Source organism: Nelusetta ayraudi, unplaced genomic scaffold, assembly GCF_046127955.1.
Source record: "Nelusetta ayraudi isolate G7.1 ecotype Tasmania unplaced genomic scaffold, CSIRO-AGI_Nayr_v1 ptg000048l, whole genome shotgun sequence".
Lineage (NCBI taxonomy): Eukaryota > Metazoa > Chordata > Actinopteri > Tetraodontiformes > Monacanthidae > Nelusetta > Nelusetta ayraudi.
In genome coordinates, this window is record NW_027466098.1 from 17,462,501 (window position 1) to 17,483,276 (window position 20,776).

Here is a 20,776-nt window from a genome sequence, read left to right on the forward strand (position 1 = left end):
TTTGCAGGTGAGTCAGAAAAGTAAAAAAAAAAAAAAATAACTCCTTCTGGTGCAGTCGTGCTGTCATGTTTATGCTAAAATATTCAAATGAAGAGCGCTTCCGCCAGAAAACTCTCAACATCTCCAAAAAAAAAAAAAAAAAGTCCCAAAAATATGCTTACTTGTTGGCAGCAAGCGCAAATTGCAAATGAGCGCGAGCCGTTACTTGGTTGATGCAGACCAGTGGTTGTCAGACTGTTTCATTTCAAGGGCCTGTGAACCGACACAAATTACCACGGACCGCCATCCAAAGAGAATTTCGCTTTTAGATGTTTTATTGCAAGAAGTGCATGAAACCCCTCCGACCAAAACCGTCGGCACAAACCCGCATCGGAGTTAGTCACGGATGCAATTATCGGGGGCGATAAAAGAAACATTTTTTTAAACCTTGGATCTTCCTCAAGGATTTCCAAAAAGTAATTTTACGACTAATAACGCGATAAAAAGATGAATAAAGACGTGAAGCAGATGGCAGAGCTGTTTGCCGAGGAAGCGTGTCGTTGGTCTGTTTGTTGTCGGAATTGCACGAGCGCCTTTTTCGCCACTTCCTTTGTCTCACCCGTGTCATGAAAAGGTTTACGATGTCAAGCCTTTCTAAAAATAAAGAAAAAGTAGTGAATTTGTTTGAATATGCCGTTTACCGTGCAAGTAAACACCCCACGTTGTGACTCAGCAGAAGAGAAAATAAAGCCTTCACCTGGTTTACAAACAGCCGTTTCGTCGGCCCCATTTTTCCGCTGAGTAAGCGTCCAATGAAATGTCGGTGTCTCTCGCGGCGGCAGAAGCGAGGCGAACAAACCTGTTTCCAACCTGCATCACAACAGGAAAGTCTGATAGCATCGTCCCAGAACGACTACCCAGCTGACTCTTGCGAGAGCCGCTGCCTCGTACGTCTGAGGCATATTTAAGTGCCGTGCTGATGATCTATTGATTTAGCACCTTGTACATCACTGCGCTAAGTGGCCTTGTCAAGCTGCTTTAAGTACCAACCTTAAGGACAGCGGGCTCCTCTGCGTAACTTATTCACTGCCATCTGTGCAAGACGGGAGGGACGGTGTTGAATCTAGGGTACAATTTTCTCCAAAACAAATGTGGTGTAAATATTTGGGAGCAGAATTTGCAAAAAAAAAATGCACACTACTGTTTTTTGTTGAATAGCTTCTTGCAACTTGCTTTTTTTGTTTGCCAGCACAAGCTGACAGGTCTAGACGCCCATCATTCTTGTTATTCGGTGCCAGTTTGCAAGGCACCGTGTAGAATCGCACAATAAAAAAAGAAAAGAAAGAGGAAAAGAAATAGTTTTATCGCTCTTATGCAATGCCTTGTTGAAGGATGAGTGATGAAGTCTCGGTATTTCATCCAAGTCCCTTCTGGTGCCGTACGAGATCCCCGCTCGGGAAGTTTTTGAGTCCCTGCCACGCCGCAGACCTGGCTCCCACTGCTGAAGTCAGAACGTCGACCGATCCATCCCGGTCCCCCCCCCCACGTCCACCTCCCACCCGCTGCTGACCTCAGCGATGCCTCGGGAACAATATACCGTAAACTCGCGCCGGCAGGGGGCATTTGTGTCTGGATTCCTGTGTCGGCGTCCACATGTTTCGCGGAGTCAGCATCTGCATATAGTACGATACAATCAGGCAAAGATGAGATTTCATGCAAAAAAAAAAAAAAACTCAGTTGGAAGGAATATTTAAAGCTTCATGACCAGCCAAAATATTAATGCAGACCATTACGCTCAATGCATCCAGCGTGTCGATTGTTATTAGGACATATTTGTGAAGAAAATGAATCCATACTATCAAAGGCGAAGGATGGGGGAGGGGCGGTGATAAAGGCCTTAAGCTAATTGAACTTGTTCTAAGGTAATAAATGGAGGCTGAAAAAGTGTTTCCATGACACTCTTGCAATATACCTCTATATTGATACGTCTGAAAAACCACCTCATGAGAGTGTAAAAATACTTTTAGCGATATCTGAGAGGTTTTTCAAAGCTTAGGTTTAGGTAGTTTTGTTTCCATTACCAGTTTTTTATTGCGATATTTACGTTTTGCGCAATTCGAGGGGTTATGGAAACACAGATATTGAGAGTTAGCTTGGTGGCTAGCACGTTGCACGCCTGCTGGCTACATATCACAGGAAATAAAAAACAAAACAAAAACAAACAAGCTGATCATAAGACTTGTGGATCTGTGGGAACCGGCGTCCAGTCGAGCTCCTTCGAGTGCATCTGCGCCGTGTTTGTGCATGCCAGGCTCAGTGGGCATTCTCCCACCCACTGCAGGCAGCTGTAGCGCTAGCCTAGCCCACATGAGCGCTCCCCGCAACCCCCACACACTCTGCATGGTTCGTGTTAGCTCCCCTCCCACTTACACCCAGACCCTGGGATCTGCCGCCCCGTTTTTGTTTTGTTTTGTTTTCTCCTCGGCAGACCAGAGCGTGGCGCAGCCATTGGACGGCCGGGAAAGAGACGACCGGTTGAACCGGAGCCAGGCCGCAGTCCGACGCGGCCGACTCCACGGGTATCTGATGCGAGGTTGCCTCCCCCGGTGGAAGTCTTGTGAGAGTGAATCTTCCCTGCAGGCCTCCGGCATGGGTTCGCCTCCCACGCTGGACTCTTATCAGCCCTCTGAGTCTTTCATCTCGGCTCAGTGGTGACCCTTTAGTGAATTTATTTTTGCATTTTAGGTTATTTCAAAGGCCCTTGAATGATTTTGACTAGCCGTTTAGTCTGAGAATGCTGCAATGTCGGCTGTCATTGTGACACCGGTGGCTTCCGTTGGCAATCAAAGGTTGCCTTCTACATCGTGATAGGCTGGTGAAAACAAACTTTTGCAAAAAAAATGGGACAGAACCCCACCCCTCCATCACGCCTGTGTGTTTAGAAATGCTTAAGCGCCAACTGGGAGCCTGGCTTTTCCCAAGCCATTATTTTTCATTCAATTCAAAACAGCAATTTTCTCTTTGTTTTATTTTTTTGAACCGGCTAATTGGTGTTCAGCATGTGTCAGAAAACTATCAGCTAGGTTTATTTATTTATTTATACTCAAAATGACCTGGGGGAGGGAAAAAGAAAAATAAAATTTTGTTTTGTTCGGGAGCTTTGCAGGCGGGTGACTGAGCAGCCTGTGTCAATCCAGCTGGTCCGGGGTTAACGCCACACACACACCACCTCCGGTGGGGTTTGTGTCTTGTTTATTTTTCTAGTCAAAACTTCTGTCGATATTTATCCCACTCCCCAATAGCTGGTCTGCTGTGGTACCGCATTATGGCTTCTATAAGCCTTTGCCACGACCGCCGCCGTTCATTTCCATTGCCACTCGCCACCTTTGTACGCGCATTTTAAAGTTACAGCTGCAATTTTTTTTTTTTTTTTTCTTTTCCAGTTAACCTCTTGAAATCATGTATCAAACACTGCCTGGGTTAGTACACACCAGAGGGCATAGAAACACCTTTTAGTTGTGCCTAATGTGTTGGAAGTCACATGCCGCCCCGGTGACCTCAAGCAACGCACCAAGATTCAGCGTCGCACTAAAAAGCGAGCCCGTTTATTTATAAAGCTGCTGCATATAAATACCCCCAGTGCCGCCTCGTCCTCAGAAGATCACTTTGTCATCATTATCGCACTAATATGTGCTTCATTAGCGTGCGCAGATAATTTGAACCTTAAAAAATTGCATTTCACTTCAGCTCTTGAACGCTGCCTCTTCCCCCATTCGGCTCTATTAGCTCTGCCTTTCTTCTCCAGGCTGCACACTATTTCTCCTCCCAGCTCGTTTTGCCTCTCTGGAACCCTTCTCTCCTTAAATGGTTTGATGCCTAATCACTTCCAGATGCGGGGTCTAGATGAAAGACAGATGCTTTGGTTTTTAAAAGAAAGTCTAATGAAAGTATAAAAAAAAAGAAAAAAGAAAAAAAAGAAGGACGCCCAAACTCAGGTTTGTCACAGCTCTGAAAGTGCCGACTACAAAGGGTGAAGATTGTAGGTAGGTAAAAAAAAAAAATGTGTGTTTAAGAAGCCAAGCTGCCTTTGGGCAAGGCTGATTTCTTTTTTCTTTTTTTATTCCAAACACCTCATTTCTTATGTTGATGTATATTTTGTCAGACCCACTGATTGGGTGCTTGGTTATTGGACAATGACTACGGCAAATATAATTCTAAATGTCAAGCTGCAACTTGTTAGGGGACGAAATTTCAAACAACACCCGAACTTGTGTTGGAAAATTTAACCTCACCGCCATTTGAAGGCTTGCACTTCGTGACAACAGTCGGTAGAGGCCCATTTTTCATAGCTGCCATGATTGTTTCTGCCTTGAAAGGAAGTTTTGTGAACCAACAGTGAGCACCTTGAAGAAACATCAACATCACCGGGAAGCAAAAACTGCAAATTGTTTTGGCAAAATCTGAATCCTGCTCCTGAGATTTTGATATTAAAAGAAGTGGGAAGTACTTTTCCAAAGTAAGCCTAACGTGAGCGTGCTCTGCTCCACTCTAATACTCCACTCTGGTCTCTAGGTGGACTAGATTCTCCGTTGTGCTGTTAAAGAAAAAATGTTATGATTACAGCAAGATGTTCTTAAATTGGCCGTTATATCACATTTAATTTATCAACATATCGACCCTCCAACCGCCTCAAACGCAACAATTCGGTCAAGATGTTTTGACTACGTTTTTTCCCCTCCCCTGGCAGTGTATAGTTATGGTGAGTGATGTGTGAGGGGAAAGGAACGAGACAGAAACCCAACCCTGTCCTGTGTCTGCGCTCTCACACCGAGTGTCATTATATCCCCGGACGCTGCGCTCCTCCCCTCTGTTCCTCTGCCAGATTTGTGGACCTTACACTGAAGAAAGCTGCAGCCCTTAACCCCGGTCTTCCACACTCATGTTGGAGCTCCAAGCAGAGACGGATGATAAGCTGCAGCTTACGGAGCAGATGTTGATTTAGAAATGAATACCTCTTCATCTTGTCAGGATGTAGTTTGTTCCTCCGCCGCCGAACCCAAGCGTGTCCACTTAGAGCCGCAGACAATCCACAGGGAAACGCTGCTTTCCTGCTATATCGCAAGATCATTTTTGTATCACCTATCACAGCAAACACTCTAAATGTCTTTTAATCTTGGCTATTTCCAGACTATAGTTTAGTAACCACAGTGAACCATGTCAAAACGTTCCTGTTAGCATTAGCCAGGCGGTTAGTCTTAGTTTGATGCAATTTAGCAAGTACCCCAGACCACTAGATGGCGACAGACGGTAAATCAGGCACCAGATGAGAGCTTTCTGAGCATGCACAGTGAGTTTTCCTCTCTTTGTTGACATGGTCGTGGTTTGTTGATTTGAAAAAGGAACTGTAATTATTTGAAAATTATTCTTTGCAAACCAGAATGACAAAGTGATTGCCGTGTTTGGACAGACAACAAATTGAAAGTTGCTTGTTAGTCTCATATTTTAATGCAGTGAGGCCATCATGTCACCAGTGCGCCGTTTATCACGTCTCCACAGCTCCAGCTCGAAGACAAGCCTTAAAGATTTGAGGTTTTAATTTGGAAGAAATCAGAATGATTGATATGCGCATTGATCCAGACAGTTGTAGCACGTTCCAAGGGGAACTCTGAAAAACTGACGCTTAATGGACATCTGGACGCCGAAACTGCGCAACCATTCTGGAATCGATTGCTCCTGTGAAGTCATGCGAGGATGCTTAAGGAGGTTTTTGTTGTTTCCAATTGCTATTAATGAATACGACTCTTTGTGGTTGTTTGTTCTGTAATTGCCGAAGCTATGATGGTTTGCCAGTGCCAGAGTAATGTTCCCGCAGCTTTTTACAGCAGAAATGTACGAAGAGGATAATTAAGATCTGATGTAACGCTTCAGCTTTGGTTTGGTTGGATTTTTACTTTTTTTTTGCATCATCGCGGTTAGTTTCAAGCATTGGCTTTGCTTAAGTGTTGGGCAGTATTAAATAGCTTTTTATATGACAGGCTTTCAGCAGCTTGAAAATTAGTTTCTGATGCAGCGTTGTGCACTGGGAAGTAAAAAGTCTTCAGCGATGACATCCACGCTGTAAATTTCCAGATTTGGGATTTGTTTCGGCAGTAGCATTAGCAGTAGCTTTGGCCAAAATCAATAAATATTCCACTTTTAAAATCAGCAGTGCTTGTGCTTTTTCAAACACGAATTACACTCGTCATAAAATGTTCTTTTTTTCTCCACTGAACAATCAGCGGTTCATTCTCTCTTTCTGCTGATTGACTTTTTTGCTTCTGACATGAGGACATTATCCATTAGGCCAAGGTAGATTGATTGATTGCAGGTAACAAAACAACCCACCATTGATTTCAGACAGCTAATAATTTCTCAAAAGACTTCATTAAAGGGACACAAGGAACAGAAGCAAAATGTTCACATTTGAAATATATTTGCATCAGCGACTGCTGAGGAAGTTGTCACGTCAGATTTAATATCGTTAACAATTCCATGTGCGACTATAACATATTTTCTGACCTTGGCTGGCGCGGACGGTGTAAAAATCCATTTTTCCACGACATCGCCGTTAATATAATGAGCCTCTGTGCTCTTGATCACCTCGATGAACTTTTCCAGCTGTGTCACAATCAGCCAGCGTTTGAATTTTCAGAGCGGACGCCTCCAAATCAAACACGCAGGTCGCCACGAAGGCGGACTTAATGGCATCACGGCCTCTCGGTGATGCCATAAAACTTTAACATTTCCAAAAGCGCTTTAAACTTCCTGACAGGATTTCATTTCAGAAGTTAACGCACAGTGTCTGACAGTGAAATGAAAGCGGTCCTGAGCGATGCAGGACGCCTGCGCTCCTCGAGGCAACACGGTTCATCTTTAATGAGCTGGTTTTTTTTTTTTTTTCAGTTGCAAAGCTGCTAAAATTTAAATGAACTTGTAAAGATAGTTTTTTTGTACATCATGTTCAACTGTCATCTCTTGACATCTTGAAAGTCCCCAGTTCCACCGGCTCAGCCGTGGTGGCCGCTTGAGCTGCTCCCCAAGTCCACTGTGATGCATCTGGGGTGATTTTTGGACATCCTGTTTGCCTCCTTTTGAAATCCCATCACCTTTATCGCACATGTACCCCCTAAACCCTCAAAAAAATGCAGGCTTACATCAGAGGCCACTTTGACAGCATTTAAAGTCACAATTTCACAGACCTTACATGTGTGTTGAGGAGCGTGTGGGGCTGAAGCTCCGTGGGCCCCCGCGTCTCACGAGGAGGAAGCGCCAAAAATCTCTTACACATGGTTGGTCGGGATCCAAATAACACTGTCTGTGTGGCAAAAGCGCCTCGGTATTTTGATATATTCATCAACACTGTGTGGGCTCCTTCCTTCCACTCTGGTGATGTGGTCGCTGCGTGGATGTGTAGTGCGGTGGTGGACCTGTCACGGAGTCTCCGACCTGTCTTCCTTCCTGCTACTCTGGCGGCGGCGGCAGGGACGGAGCCCTCGGGCGGTCTCCGCCTTCGCTCCCCTCGTCGGCTCCCCTCTCCTCAGAAGTGATGCCAGGACAATGGAGGGAGAGGGCGTTGCGTACGGCTCGGCACCAGCTGCGAAAACTCAAAGCAACTCTCAGGCCAGATCTCTGCAACTCGCCCACTCAGGCGTGCGTGCCTGCGCCTGCCGAGGAGGTGCCGTCGCTGTCTTTGAAAGTCCTCCGTTGTCACTCCGTCAGTCTGCTGAGTGCTCCGTGCAGTCGCTCAGCTGGGGAGGGGAGTCGCGGTGCGAGCCGGCCAACTTTAAACTCTGTTTGATTTTGTTCCCCGTGCCGCCATTGAAGCAATATCCGCAACGTCTCCACCTGAGAAACTACTGCCAGTGTATGCGATCAGTTTGACATAATCTCTGGTATTACGTGAGTTTTGGCAACCGGTCCGTGGCGAGGCTGCTTAGCTTTGCGCGTAAACTCGCTGCTTTCTCACGGCTTTTGGGTTTCCAAATTTAAATAAAAACAAGGTCCACTGTATCCCGGGGGCCAGCGACATGTAAATGTGTTCCTGTTTAACATTCGTTATCATCTCTGTGTGTTGTTGTTTTTTTTTTACGGCCAACCTGCCAATGTTTCGCGACGCGTCGCTTGACTTGCAATAGCAACCCGCTTCCATTACAATATGTGCACGCTCAGTCATAAACACATGCAATCCATTCTTTGTTTGTTTTTCATGAATTGGCAATAGTTTCCGCGTGGGTTGACGTATACATGCGATAGACATTCTGGTGTTTCACTGCTCCATTGCCTGTGCAATCACAGGGAAAAGCTTCAAATCATTGAATCTGGGACTGAAGAGACTTTAATGTGTTTCCGACTGAAATCAGTCAGAATCACAAGATTCTGGAAGCAACATATTCTTATTCGCTGCCCACTTTTTCCACCTTTAGATTACAATTTATTTTCGATCTGCATCTTTTCACCATTTTGAGGGCAAGCAGCCCCGGACAAACTTGCTTGTCAATGCCAAAAATCCTATAAAAGAAGCAGAACTATCTGTCAGGCCTTGATCGTCCCAAGATTTTCTTGACTTTTAACTGTGGCCCACATTGTTGAGTTTGTCCCTGAGCAACCTGAGCTTCTTCTGCAAACGGCTTCATCCTTGCTCGGTTTTGCAATGCTTATTGGTAAATAGAGAGGAGATTTTAGTGGAGGTGGCATACAGAATGAACTCGGTCCCAGTGTTTTGGCCCTCGGGCGTCACAGGAGTGTGATGAATAATGACTTAATCTGCACATCTACGTGCGCGGACTGGATGTTTTATAGTTTCCCACTTTCCTCAAGGTTCCTGGTTATTTATTTATTTGTTTTATGAGCCCTTTTTGATTCATGGCCCATTCGTGTTGGGCTGGTTTCACGGAGAAATACGTGAGCTAGATTTGTTTGAGTGGACTCTGCAGATAGCAATGACCATGATTAAAAACTTCACCGCCTTAATTTCACGCTTTGTTTGCCTCGCTGCTGTTACATCCAAATTGTCCATGTACTCGCAGCTTTTCGCGTGAGTGCACAGTGATGATAGATAAAGAGGCGCATATTTACTTTAATAAGGCAGGGGGAAAAAGACCTACCTGCTATGTGCATTTATGCTTCGTTCGCAAACCTTTTAGAACGAACAGTAGCTTGCGAGAGTGGCTGTAAATGGGGTTTCCACTTTGACTTTAATCGACTTTAAAAATAGAAAAAGCATGCTTTTTTTCCCCCAGAGCTGGCTGTCTCCCAACCCATGGAGTCGGAATATTAGATGGGCCAGAACGCTTAAGATCATCCAAAAACCTCAAGATCATTATTCCATTTGAGTTTATGATATGTAAACACGTGAAGGCAGAGTTTTCTGCCATGAATCCTGTTCTCCTGATTGAATTGTCGGTCAGGAAGCCTCATCTGGAAGGCTCCTAGATTCTGAGGGGGAGAACCGCAAGGCGCTGCACTTATCTTTTGGTTTCCCCCAGCTTGTTTCACGAAGGCGTCATCCAAACGTTGCCTCCTCCCCCCCCTCTGCTGATAAGACAGCTCCCATCATGCCCCACTCACAAGCGCAGAGTGTAGGGAGAATACTGCTGGCCGCCACTCATGATGCACGATTACTCCATCTTTTGAACTTGAGTCCAATATAAATTGTTGGTTTGTGTAATACTTGTTCTTTGGAAGGAGGAAAAAAAAAGTGGGATACATAAACAGCTCTCCAGCTCTGTGGCAGCGGATGGTTTCTCCTGCTGAATGGAGAATTTCACTTAACTATTTGATTGTCACATATTGAATAACTTTTATTTGGCGGGGAAGTTACTTCAATTCCAAACAGAACGATTTGAGGTGAGGGGAGGGGAAAGAGTTTGGAAGAACTTTGTGAGCTGCAACGTTACACATCATTCCAATGTTCTGCAGCCTTGTGTTGCCTACGACCTCTTACACTTGCCGCGTTGATTAATCCTATTGGCACACAGTTTACATTATCAATCTCAGGTTCAGCGGATTGGGAATCGGTTAATTACTCTGCCATATTTTTAATTTGCACAGGCCCTGTCGGTCTTAACGCTTGGATATAAATTATACCCTCCTGGACTGACAAGTCTTTGCCTCCAGCAAGATGACTCTCATACACTGCCATTAACTTGAAACAAGAGCGTAATGAAAATCATAGTCTCAGAAGATTTCAAATTAAAAGTCTTGCTTCAGGCATTCTAACTTAGATTGGATAGTTATTAGCAAATGTAAATTCCACAAAGAGGTCAAATGTTTCAGATTCAGAGCATTCTGTTCCACAGTTTTAAGTTAAATGGCTCAAATCGTCTTGAGTGTCTGCACTTCATTGCGCATATGGGAATCTTATTTTAACTGAAAACATATTTTTACCCGTAATAAAACTTTGTCCAATCTTTCTCCTAGATTTGCAGTCAGGAGAACTTAAGTTGCTACACACACTCCAGGAAAGTCACAAGAAACGCAAATTTGACTTGTCTTGTCAGTGGGAAGCATTTTCTCCAGGGTTAGTCCAGCTCCACCCCAGTAAGAGCAAAACATCCATCTGTGTTTCATTTGATTTTTTTCACAAGTTAAAGTTAAAATTGTCTTTTTATGAAACGACTCTGGATGCACAACTTTTTTTATGGGTGCTTTTGGGGGAAACAGAGAGCAGCCTGAGGTTTCCAAATGTAGCTCAGACGTCCAACGGCACAAAAATCTCACGAGAGAAAACATTTTGTAGTGTGCGCACTAGTTTTTGTTCATATTTTACTCGCAGGATTGCTCCAGTGGCCCCTTCAACCTTTTCCTGCAGCTGACACTTGTCCCATAACTGTAAAGAAAGCAAACACGCAAAGCTGCGGGGTTGTTATGAATACCTTGTCCCCCTGCAAGATGATAAAATATTAGGGTAAGCTGCGGCCTGAGCGCGTTAAAAGATGGAGTAGCTGTCTTGTGTTGCTCTTGGTTTCTCCTTTCCTCTTGTGGTTTATTATTCTTCTCCTTTGGCTTGTATCTTTGCCAATTTCTGCAACTCCCGCCCCACTCCTACACGCAGCGCTGCTCACCCTCTGTCGGGAATTACAGCCGAGTGTGTGGGACACGCTTGACACGAGTCCCCCTGTCTGCCGCCTGCTCCGGAAACGGAGCCCGGAGTAGCATAGCCGAACCGTCCTCGCCCCGGAATGAAAGGATTTTCATCGGCTATCGCTCGCACCTCTTGCCACCCTTTAAAGAAGTCATCTTTTGATGATGAACGTGCCTCGCTGTATTTGACTTGGCGAGGGTCCAGGTGTCTACTCTGTCTTTTGCGCGGCGGCGGCGGCCCCATAGGTGCTGACTGGTGGGGCACCGGCAAATAAATCAAACTGCTATTTTTATTACTATTAATATTTTCCTAAAAGGATCAATTTTAATGAAAAAAAAGAAGCGAGGAGGATTCATACGACTTCTTGTGAGGTTTAACCCTGTTTGTTACAAGCTACTATCCAGAGGAGCCAACACTTGTAAACCATTACGCTAGCTGTACCTCGGGGCCTGGTTGGATTGGCCCTCGGAGACCGTGTTGTAATTGACTCCCTGGCTAATGGCTCACGAGCGGCTTTTTTAGCCCCTTCAGTGCCATTATTAAAAGCAAGCCGCAAATACGATGATACAGTTGGGCCGACGCGTTGCTCTGAGGCATAATTTGCGGTATCCCAACCATCCCGGTTGCGCTACGATAAGAGGCTAGTTTGCCCCGCTGGCAGCCCTCCAATAGCCTGCAGAAGTAATCGCCCCATCTCCCACAAGTCTTCACACTCCCAGTGCCGATTTCTGCCAAGGGGACTGTTTGGCTCATGATGTGGCTCAGAGAAAACAACTGAGATTTAATCCAAAGTTGCTTTCGATTGGCCTCTGTTGTGGTGCTCTGTGGTTTGTGGAAATGCTTTATATTCCTGGAGCAGACGCTTTACAGTTAATAAAGTCCAACACTGCGCTGCTTCAAGGGGGTATATGCATTACCATTCCACTGCCAGATGTCAAAGGTATAGCGTGACCACCCCTTATTTTGTGGACAGTGGCAAGTATGAATTCTTTTTACTCTATAAGTTACAGTTTGTGCTACCATTTCAGCAGGCTTTATTTCAAGCATCAAGAGGCATCTTGGCTGCTTGCTATTTTTCATTTTAATTGTTAATTGACACCGTGTCCATATGCCAGTGGTCCCAAAGGCTGAAGAACTAATTGCATTAATATCCCTTTAAACAAGGAGTAGGAGAGCAAAACCAGTGGGCGCCATAACATCATATGTTCTGAAGCATAAATAGCTTTTTCTGAGCTGAATTTTGCACATATCTGTCTTAACCAAGAGTGTGTTTCCTCCTCTGCAGGTGAAAGCGACAGATGCTGACGGAGGGTCCTTCGGCTCCATCACCTACTCCCTCGGTTCTGGCGTCAACAGTGCTGTCCCCTCACAGTTCACCATCGCTAAGGAGACTGGCTGGATCTGCACCAGCACAGCACTAGACCGGGACCACGGCCCGACCAGCTTCGACTTTGCTGTCACGGCGGTGGATGGGGTAGGTCACCACCGCCCCGAAATCAAGCTCAGTTGAAATCCGAGGCCTGCGCACCCCCCCTCCCCCCTGTGGACGCAGTAGCCATCTTTTTTCATTTAGACAGGAGAGCAAAAGCAGAGCCAAATTGTGCAGGATAAGAAACTATGTGGAGCCAAAGCAGAAAATAAAAAAGTGTGGGGGTGCACTTCGTTAGGGGTCTTGTCGGAGGTTGATATATCCCCCTCACTTAATGCCAAATCATACTTTCAAAAGAGTGAAAATTAAAGCATATATGAAGTTGAATAACTGCCTCCGCTGTCAGGAGGTCATATTTTAAGGGGCTGGACTCTGGCCTCTTTCACCTTTGCAGCCTGGCGCTGATGAAAAGCCTGCACTGTAATCAAATGAACGACCCATGAAGCCAGTGTGGTTTTTTCGGCATCATCTCGCTCTCTGCAGGCCATGAGCGAACGCTCTTTCCTCGAACTATCAATCTCTAGTCTTGCACAACCTGGCAGACCAATATCCTGGACGACATGTTCCCGAGTGAATTTTAGAACATTTATTGCTGATTTTCACCTCCACCGTCAATTTCTCTGACAGTCTGCTATCAAATGTGCTTCTCTGTCTTCTGTTCACAATTTTAATACATTCGAGAGTCTCACAGAAGGTCTGTTTGTTTCATCCCGCAGGGCGGACTGAGCTCGGTGGCCTACGTCAAGGTGGAGTTGGTGGACATTAATGACAACAGGCCTGTGTTTTACCCAGTCAGCTACGCTGTCAGCCTCAGCACGCAGAGCGCCCCTGGTACTTCAGTCGTCCGAGTGACGGCTTACGACCTCGACTCGGGTGAGAACGGCAGGATCAGCTACAGAACGGCGCCCGGCGGGGCCTCCCCTTACTTCACACTCAACAAGGACACAGGTGGGCACAAGAACAGCTTCCCAATGTTCTTCTTCATTCTCGCATTCTTGCCCTGCAGTTCCTGAGTTGTGAAGAGGACGTGGTAAAAGCGCGTGCGTTTCGTGCGGCTTGATTTGTTTTTTGCAGGGGTGATCTCCCTGTCTCGCTCCGTCTACGGGAAGGCCAACTCCGTCATCCCCATGGTAATCTCGGCCCAGGACGGCGGTGGTCTGGTTTCGCTCGTCAGCGCCAGAATCAACATCAGCGTGGTGGCAGGCCTGCTGGCACCGCCCGCGTTCGAGCAGACCCAGTACTACTTTTCCGTATCGGAGGATGTCCTGCGGGGAACGGCGGTTGGCATCGTCAAGGCCGCCATTAAAACAGGTCGGATCAACAAACACGTGCTTCGCTTCTTACTTTTACAGTCTGTTCTGACCTGCCACATACATCATACTGACGTTTCCCTCCTGCTCATTTGCACAGTTTGCACAAAAAGGCTTGATCCATGACAAACACAAGCGTTTTCCAACCCTGGTTTTGCTGGTTTAGGCTCTGCTACAGTCTCAGAATGGCAAAGTTACAAGGTGTACAGCGCAGTACTAGTGGAGTACTTAGGGCTGTGTGATTAATTGATTTTAAATCGAAATTGGATTTATTCGTCAAGACGATGTTTGAAATCTTAAAATTGATTTTCCTCTCGCATGCTTCCGGGCTGTGCGCCTTTTTTTTTTTTTTTTTTTACAAAATGTGAAAGTTTTACATTTTATTCATTCATTGTTGTTCAAGATGATAGAAAAACCTTTTATTTTTTAAAGTGATAGTGAAATAATTTATTCCATTGTCTTTTCTAGTTTTACCCAAAAAAGTCTAAATGTTGATTTTTTTTAGATTTTCTTTCTCGAAAAATCGAAACAAAAACAACAGGATTTTATTTTCGTCCAAAATCGCCCAGCCCTATACTCTGACCTGCTGTGTTGCGCTAACAAGCCTTTCTGTCGTCCTCTTTCACCAGGTGCCTCTCGAGACATCTCATACACTATCAGCTCTGGGGACCCAGTGGGGTACTTCACCGTTGATCCTGACACCGGGGCCATCAGAACCAGCCTGCCCCTGGATCACGAAGCCCAGTCGTCCCTCGATCTGGAGGTGCAGGCCCGCAGCGGCAACCCGCCCGCCTTCGGCCAGACTCGTGTCCACATCACCATCGCCGATGTCAACGATAACCCGCCTGTGGTCCTGCCCTCGTCCTCCGAGTCCCTGCTGCTGCCCGAGCATACGGAAATAGGCACGGCGGTGTACCGGGTCCAAGCAGAGGACAGGGACTCCGGCGGCAACGGGCAGCTCACGTTTGACCTCCTGTCCCCCGCGGGGATACAGCGGACCTTCAGCATCGAGCGCGGCAGCGGGGAGATCCGACTGGTCGGGAGCCTCAAATACGAAAACACCCCCCGCTACGACCTCAAGGTGATCGTGAAGGACGGCGGGGTGCCCCAGCTCAGCGCCACCTTCGTGCTGGTGGTCCACGTCCAGGCGGAGAACGACCAGGGTCCCGTGTTCGACACGCTCTCCTACCGCGTGGAGCTGAAGGAGGGCACGCCAATCAACAAGCGCTTCCTGCAGGTCCGGGCTCTGAACAGGGAGACCCCCGGCTCCGGCGTGCTCAGCCCTCTGTCGTACCACCTGCGGACCGACGGAGACGCCGCCGGGTTCGGCATCGCCTCGGACAGCGGCTGGCTCTTTGTGAAGAGCGCCCTGGACAGGGAGGCCAAGGACATGTACCTGCTGACGGTGCTGGCCAGCCAGGGCCACGGCCAGCTGAAGAAGACTGGCAGCGCCACGGTGCGAATCTCGGTGACGGACGAGAACGACAACTCCCCGCGGCTGACGCAGGAGAGGGTCTTCATGACGGTGAGGGAGAACCTCCCGGCGGGCACCGGCTTCGGCCACGTGTCGGCCAGCGACCGGGACAGCGGCCCCAACGGACGCCTCAGCTACCGCTTCCTGCACCCCGACCGCCACTTCCAGATAAACTCCCACACAGGTTAATTAAACTTTGATTAATCGGCAAAGCGCTGCAGCCGCAACGTGTCGGCCAGGAGTTTCACCAGTCTATTTCCACAGGCAGTGAAATTGAGTTTGAAAATGTTGCAGAGAGTGAGAGCGAGAGAGATCCCGAGAGAACTCATTAAGTTTATTTGTTAAGTAGGAATGGAATATTTTATCTAACTTTAATGGCAATTTAGGGCGACACTAGTGGCAACATTGGAGTTACATTGCTGTAATATTTAAAAATCCATTAAAATTTCCTGAAAGCCGTCTCCCACTCATCCTGAGGCATATATCTTACCTGTAATATCAGAACGCTCAGTTATAAGTGCATTACTCTGCAAGCCTCGATAATTAGCCAAAACAACTCAATCGCGTCATTTAAAAAAAGAAGAGAGTCTCAAAAATTTCCTGAAAGTTCCCGAAAGAGAGTTTGTTTACAAAAGTATACGGACAAACTCCATGATACGTGTGTGTCACTGGCCTGCTGGCTTTTTAAATCACTCTGCAGAAAAAAAACCCACTCACCCATCTACTTCTGTCCCCAGGTGAGATCAGCACTCGGACCATTCTGGACAGAGAGCAGCAGTCCAGTTACCAGCTGGCGGTGCTGGTTCAGGACGGCGGTTCCCCCTCCCGCAGCGCCACCGGCACGGCCTTCATCACCGTCCTCGATGAAAACGACAACGACCCCTCTTTCACACACAGCCTGTCAGGCAAAAGCCTCGTCATACAGGTGACAAGACACGACCAGGCACACCGACCGACGCGGAAATACGTGTAATATTTCTATTTTGTGACGCCTGTTTGTTTGGTTTGAACCTGTAGGTGACAGAAGGCCAGTCATCAGGGGTTTTGCTGGGCACGCTGCAAGCCAAAGACCCTGATGAAGGAGAGAACGGCACTGTTTTCTACTCTTTGTCAGGTAGAGTGCCTGCAGGAAGTACGGAAAGACGCAACAACAAAAAAAGAGAAAGAAACAGATTTTATCAAAAGGAATACATTCTGAGAGTGCTCCTTCATGCACTCTCTTTTAAACATTGTCCTTTTCATCTAATACAAATCAAGTACAAAGACAATTTAATTTCCTGTGCGCAACCTTCTCACAAAAAGCTGGGATATTCAACTTTTTCTTATTTAAGAACAAGCATACAATGTTGGTATGAATGATTTATATATATATATACATATATATATATATGCATTCAAAAGCTTGCTAAAGCCACATTAAGTTGACATGTAGAGTGCATTCTGAAACCAAACATCAACCCGAATCACTCTTGTGAGAGCTTCTTGAGTTTCTAGGTTGTACAGCACTAGAGGTTTGGACTGCATGCAGGCCACTGCAGAAACCTCCACCTTTGTCTTAAGGCAGGCAGAATGCGGTTTGGCATCCGGCTGCTGGAATAATCAGGGACATTCCTCATTAATGTGCATGGCAGCGTTTGTTGTTCCAAAACTTGTCTGATTCTCTCAGTATTAGTGGTGCCATTGCACATGTGCACGATACCCTGGCCATGGGGCACGGACAACAATAACCAATACCATTGTAGACGCTGGCTTTTGAAGTCGACGCTGGTAACAATCTGCACAGTTCCTTCCCAGCCTGAAGAGCACAGGCGTCATGGTTTCCAAAGGCAGAGACCAAAGGACACTTTTCCACTTTGCGTCGGCCCGTCTCAGATGAGCTCAGTCCCGCAGAGTTGAATGAATCGCTTTGATAAGGTTGTTGAGAAATGCTTTTCTCTCGATACCAAAGGCTCCCCACGTGTTTTTGTGTTTGCTGTGATAAACTGACTGCTGGTTTTCTGAGGTTCTCTCAAGAGCAGGTAGTTGGAGCCGTTGCGGTGTTGTAATTTAGCGCTGCCCGTGGGATCAGACGACACCAGCAATCAGTGCTGTTTTGCTTTTTTGCCCATGAAGGATGAAGATTTCTCCGAATTCCCGAGCATCTCGTGATTGTGGGCTAAAAAGCACGTTGACAAATGTTGTTGTTAATCACCTGGCTATTAGCTTCTCCTGAAATGGAGTAGCCCCCTCCTCGTCCTCGCTCGTGAAGCAATGAGCCCGAGCCAGATGCCCCTTTAATTGCTAATCACGATACTATTTCCTGTGTCTAATAAACCTGTTTGCCAGCAGAATGTTCTTTTCGCGCGCACAAATTTTCCAGCCTTTTGTTTCTCCTCGTCCCTCTCATTAAAATACTGCATACTGCCTGCGTAAAAATGGGCACAAACATTTATTTAAAGAAATCAGACACGCTGAAGTGAAACATCCTCCAAAATACTGTCTGTGTTTGTGTTTAGTCAAAAGAATCTCTGTAAATGTTTTCTGCTTATAAACGTTTACAGTCTCCCAAATTAGAAACGTTCACAGTTTTTTTTTTTTTTCTGTCTTTAAATAGCTTCGTACGAACGCAGACAAAAAGCTTGGCGTATGCGTTTGTTTTTCCACTCACATCATCATCCCCGTCTTCATCACCGACTTAAGTTTTGTCTCTCCTCGCCAGGTCCCAGAGCCGAGCGCTTCTCCTTGAACCCGAGCACGGGGGAGTTGCGCTCATCGTCTCCGCTGAGCCACTCGGAGCGAGCCGAGTACATGCTGACCGTGACAGCCGCTGACAGAGGGCTGCCTCCCCGCACCACCTCCTGCTCCCTCACAGTCCAGGTCAGACCTCGGCTGGAACCCGGCCAGCACAAACAGCCACTCTGCTCACCTATTTAATATCAAAGAAGGGGACGGGCGCGCTGAGAGGATTCATGTCTCCGGGCTCCCCTCCCACCCTCCCACCCACCGACTAGCTGCAGACATATCAGCCTCACTTCTGACAAGCTTCCCTCCCATAGCCTCCCTTTTTTTTCTTCCCATGTGACTTTTCAAAAAGGGGAACCTTCTATCTGAAATGGAAAAAGTGGGATTGAATCAAATACTCCCAGCTGGCTCGTGATGAGGGCCAGCTGTAGGCCACTCCGATCGAGGTCATACCCAATGGCTTTAACACTTTTTTTTTTAATACAGTAGCCTGTGTTGCAATGAGCAGCAGTAGTGTTCACATAAAACAGTTTTAAGAGCATAAAAGTCCACTTGAACTGCAAAACAAGAAGTGTTTTTTAATGAAAGAAGCCTGGAGAGGACAATAATTCATTGGTTTGTCCAATAAACAACTCCAGCAAGTGACAAATCAGTTTTCCCTCCTTTCCAATAAGGAGAGAAAAAGAAATTAAAAGCATAATTACTGTTGATGGATTTGATTAAACAGTCAGTTGTTGTTTTGAACTTCTGACACATTGATGCAATTTCCTTTAGTCGTCTTTCAGATTGACTCTCTAAATTAACCAATGATAGGATGAGACTGAACCAATTTGTTTTTCCACCTAATATGTATTGATATTATTTTAATAAAATAAAGTTTTCAGATTGTCAATTTTTATCACCTACTTCCATGGGAGCCTCGCTGGGGCGCTGAGCATTGTGGGTGAAGCTGCTAAAATGTCGAGACGGACTCTGTCTGCCTCTGTTGAAATGATCTCAGCCTTATCTGCAGAGAAAATGTTTTATTGAAACAATGTGTCATTTCTGATTCATGGCTCCCTTTTCATATAAAACTGAGAGGTAATGATGATGCCGTCTTTGAAGACGTCTGAACGTTGCCTCAGAGATAGTGTAAAGTTAGACACCACTCAGATGTTGTGTGAGCCTGGGTGCGAAATTCATACCCCGCTGCCACTTCCTCCTCTAATTGTGTTTCATTTAATCATTTATTCATTTTCCTGGCAGCAACGCGGTCGTCAGGTTTCGCCGTGATTTGGGTTAGCGGGTGTTCTGTTCCACTCCATAAAAAAAAAAACTTCCTTTTGGAAACTGCGCAGTCCTAATGAGCACACAGCGGCTTGCACAAAATTTCCCTCACGTTTTACATAACAATTCCGTTCAAATAAAATCAACTTGCTCCATCAACTCTACTCAGAATACTCTGCTGCTCCTTTGCTGCAGGTCCTGAGCACCGACAGGCCGACTTCAAGCTACGTCTCCATGTCTTTCAACTCCGTGGAGGAGACCCAGCCCGGCTCCGTAATTGGCTCGGTGCGCCTCGGGGACCGAGGAACCTCCGAGGAGGGGGAGGTGACCTACGCGGTGGTGGGCGGAACAGACCGGGACGGCACCTTCGTCGTGGACCGCCTGACCGGCGATGTGTACCTGGCGCAGCCGCTGGACTACGAGCGCGACGCCCGCTACACGCTGCAGATAGAGGTGGACGACTTCTCCCAGGCTCCGCCCAGCAGCACCTTGATCCACCTGGACATCGATGTGCAGGACAGCAACGACCACGCCCCCGAGTTCCCAGAAGACCCCGTCACCGTCGTCATCTCCGAGAGCATGGAGCCCGGCTCCTCCGTCTACACCTTCCAGGCCGTGGACAGGGACGGCAGCGGGCCCAACAGCGAGCTGAGCTACTCCATCCTCCACCAGTGGCCCGACACCGTCGGCCTGCTGTCCCTCGACCCCTCCACCGGCGTCCTCTCCTTGGCCCAGGAGCTGGACCACGAGGTCGCCCCCAACTTGATCCTGGTGGTGAAGGCCACGGACTCGGCCCACGACCCCGCCCAGCGCCGCTGGGCCTCGGTCACGGCGAGGGTGTACGTGACGGACGAGAACGACAACGCGCCGGTGTTCCGCTCGCCTGCCGCTGTCAGCATCATGGAGGACCAGCCGGTGGGCTTCGTGGCACTCTACGTCATGGCCAGGGACGCCGACCAGGGGGAAAACGGCAGAGTGACCTACAGCATCCAGTCGGGCAACACTGGAGGAACGTTCATCCTCAACTCCAACACGGGTAGGTCCTATTTCTTTTTAGTTTTTTTTCTTTTTGGGGACAAGACTAGAGTAAAAAACAAAACAAAACTGGAATCAATTCAGGGCATAGGCTGCGTTCAGACTGCAGCCAAATCTGATTCAAATCAGATTCCTTTTCAAATCCGATTTTTAGGGCTGACTGTCCACGATGTTTTTTAGGAAGTGTCCAAATGGGATCTGGCTCTGTTCAGACTGGGACACATTATTGACTGATCTGACAGGTTGCTGTAGCAACGACGTCGGAGCGGAGGCGTCGTCCAGCGCCTGTAGTGTGTGACGCCATACAATTGCGACAGCGATCCATGCCCCGGAGCTTGGCTTGAATGGACCTTGAATCTCCCCACAGACTGATGAGGCAATGAGTTTCCTGGCACTCTCTGGTCTGGCGCATTGGGTCTCGCATCGCTTAGAGTGACGTC

The 20,776-nt window shown here is 47.1% G+C and overlaps 1 protein-coding gene across 1 annotated transcript in view; it reads left to right on the plus strand.

The window, feature by feature from the left end:
* LOC142895608 (protocadherin-16-like) overlaps positions 1-20,776 on the plus strand; it is a 76,173-nt gene that overhangs the window by 44,767 nt on the left and 10,630 nt on the right. The window contains exons 3-10 of the mRNA XM_076036800.1: positions 12,387-12,575; positions 13,247-13,478; positions 13,605-13,841; positions 14,470-15,498; positions 16,052-16,239; positions 16,332-16,428; positions 18,013-18,170; positions 19,497-20,337. Of these exons, the coding sequence (XP_075892915.1) occupies positions 12,387-12,575; positions 13,247-13,478; positions 13,605-13,841; positions 14,470-15,498; positions 16,052-16,239; positions 16,332-16,428; positions 18,013-18,170; positions 19,497-20,337 (2,971 nt within the window). The remainder of the gene's footprint in view (positions 1-12,386; positions 12,576-13,246; positions 13,479-13,604; positions 13,842-14,469; positions 15,499-16,051; positions 16,240-16,331; positions 16,429-18,012; positions 18,171-19,496; positions 20,338-20,776) is intronic.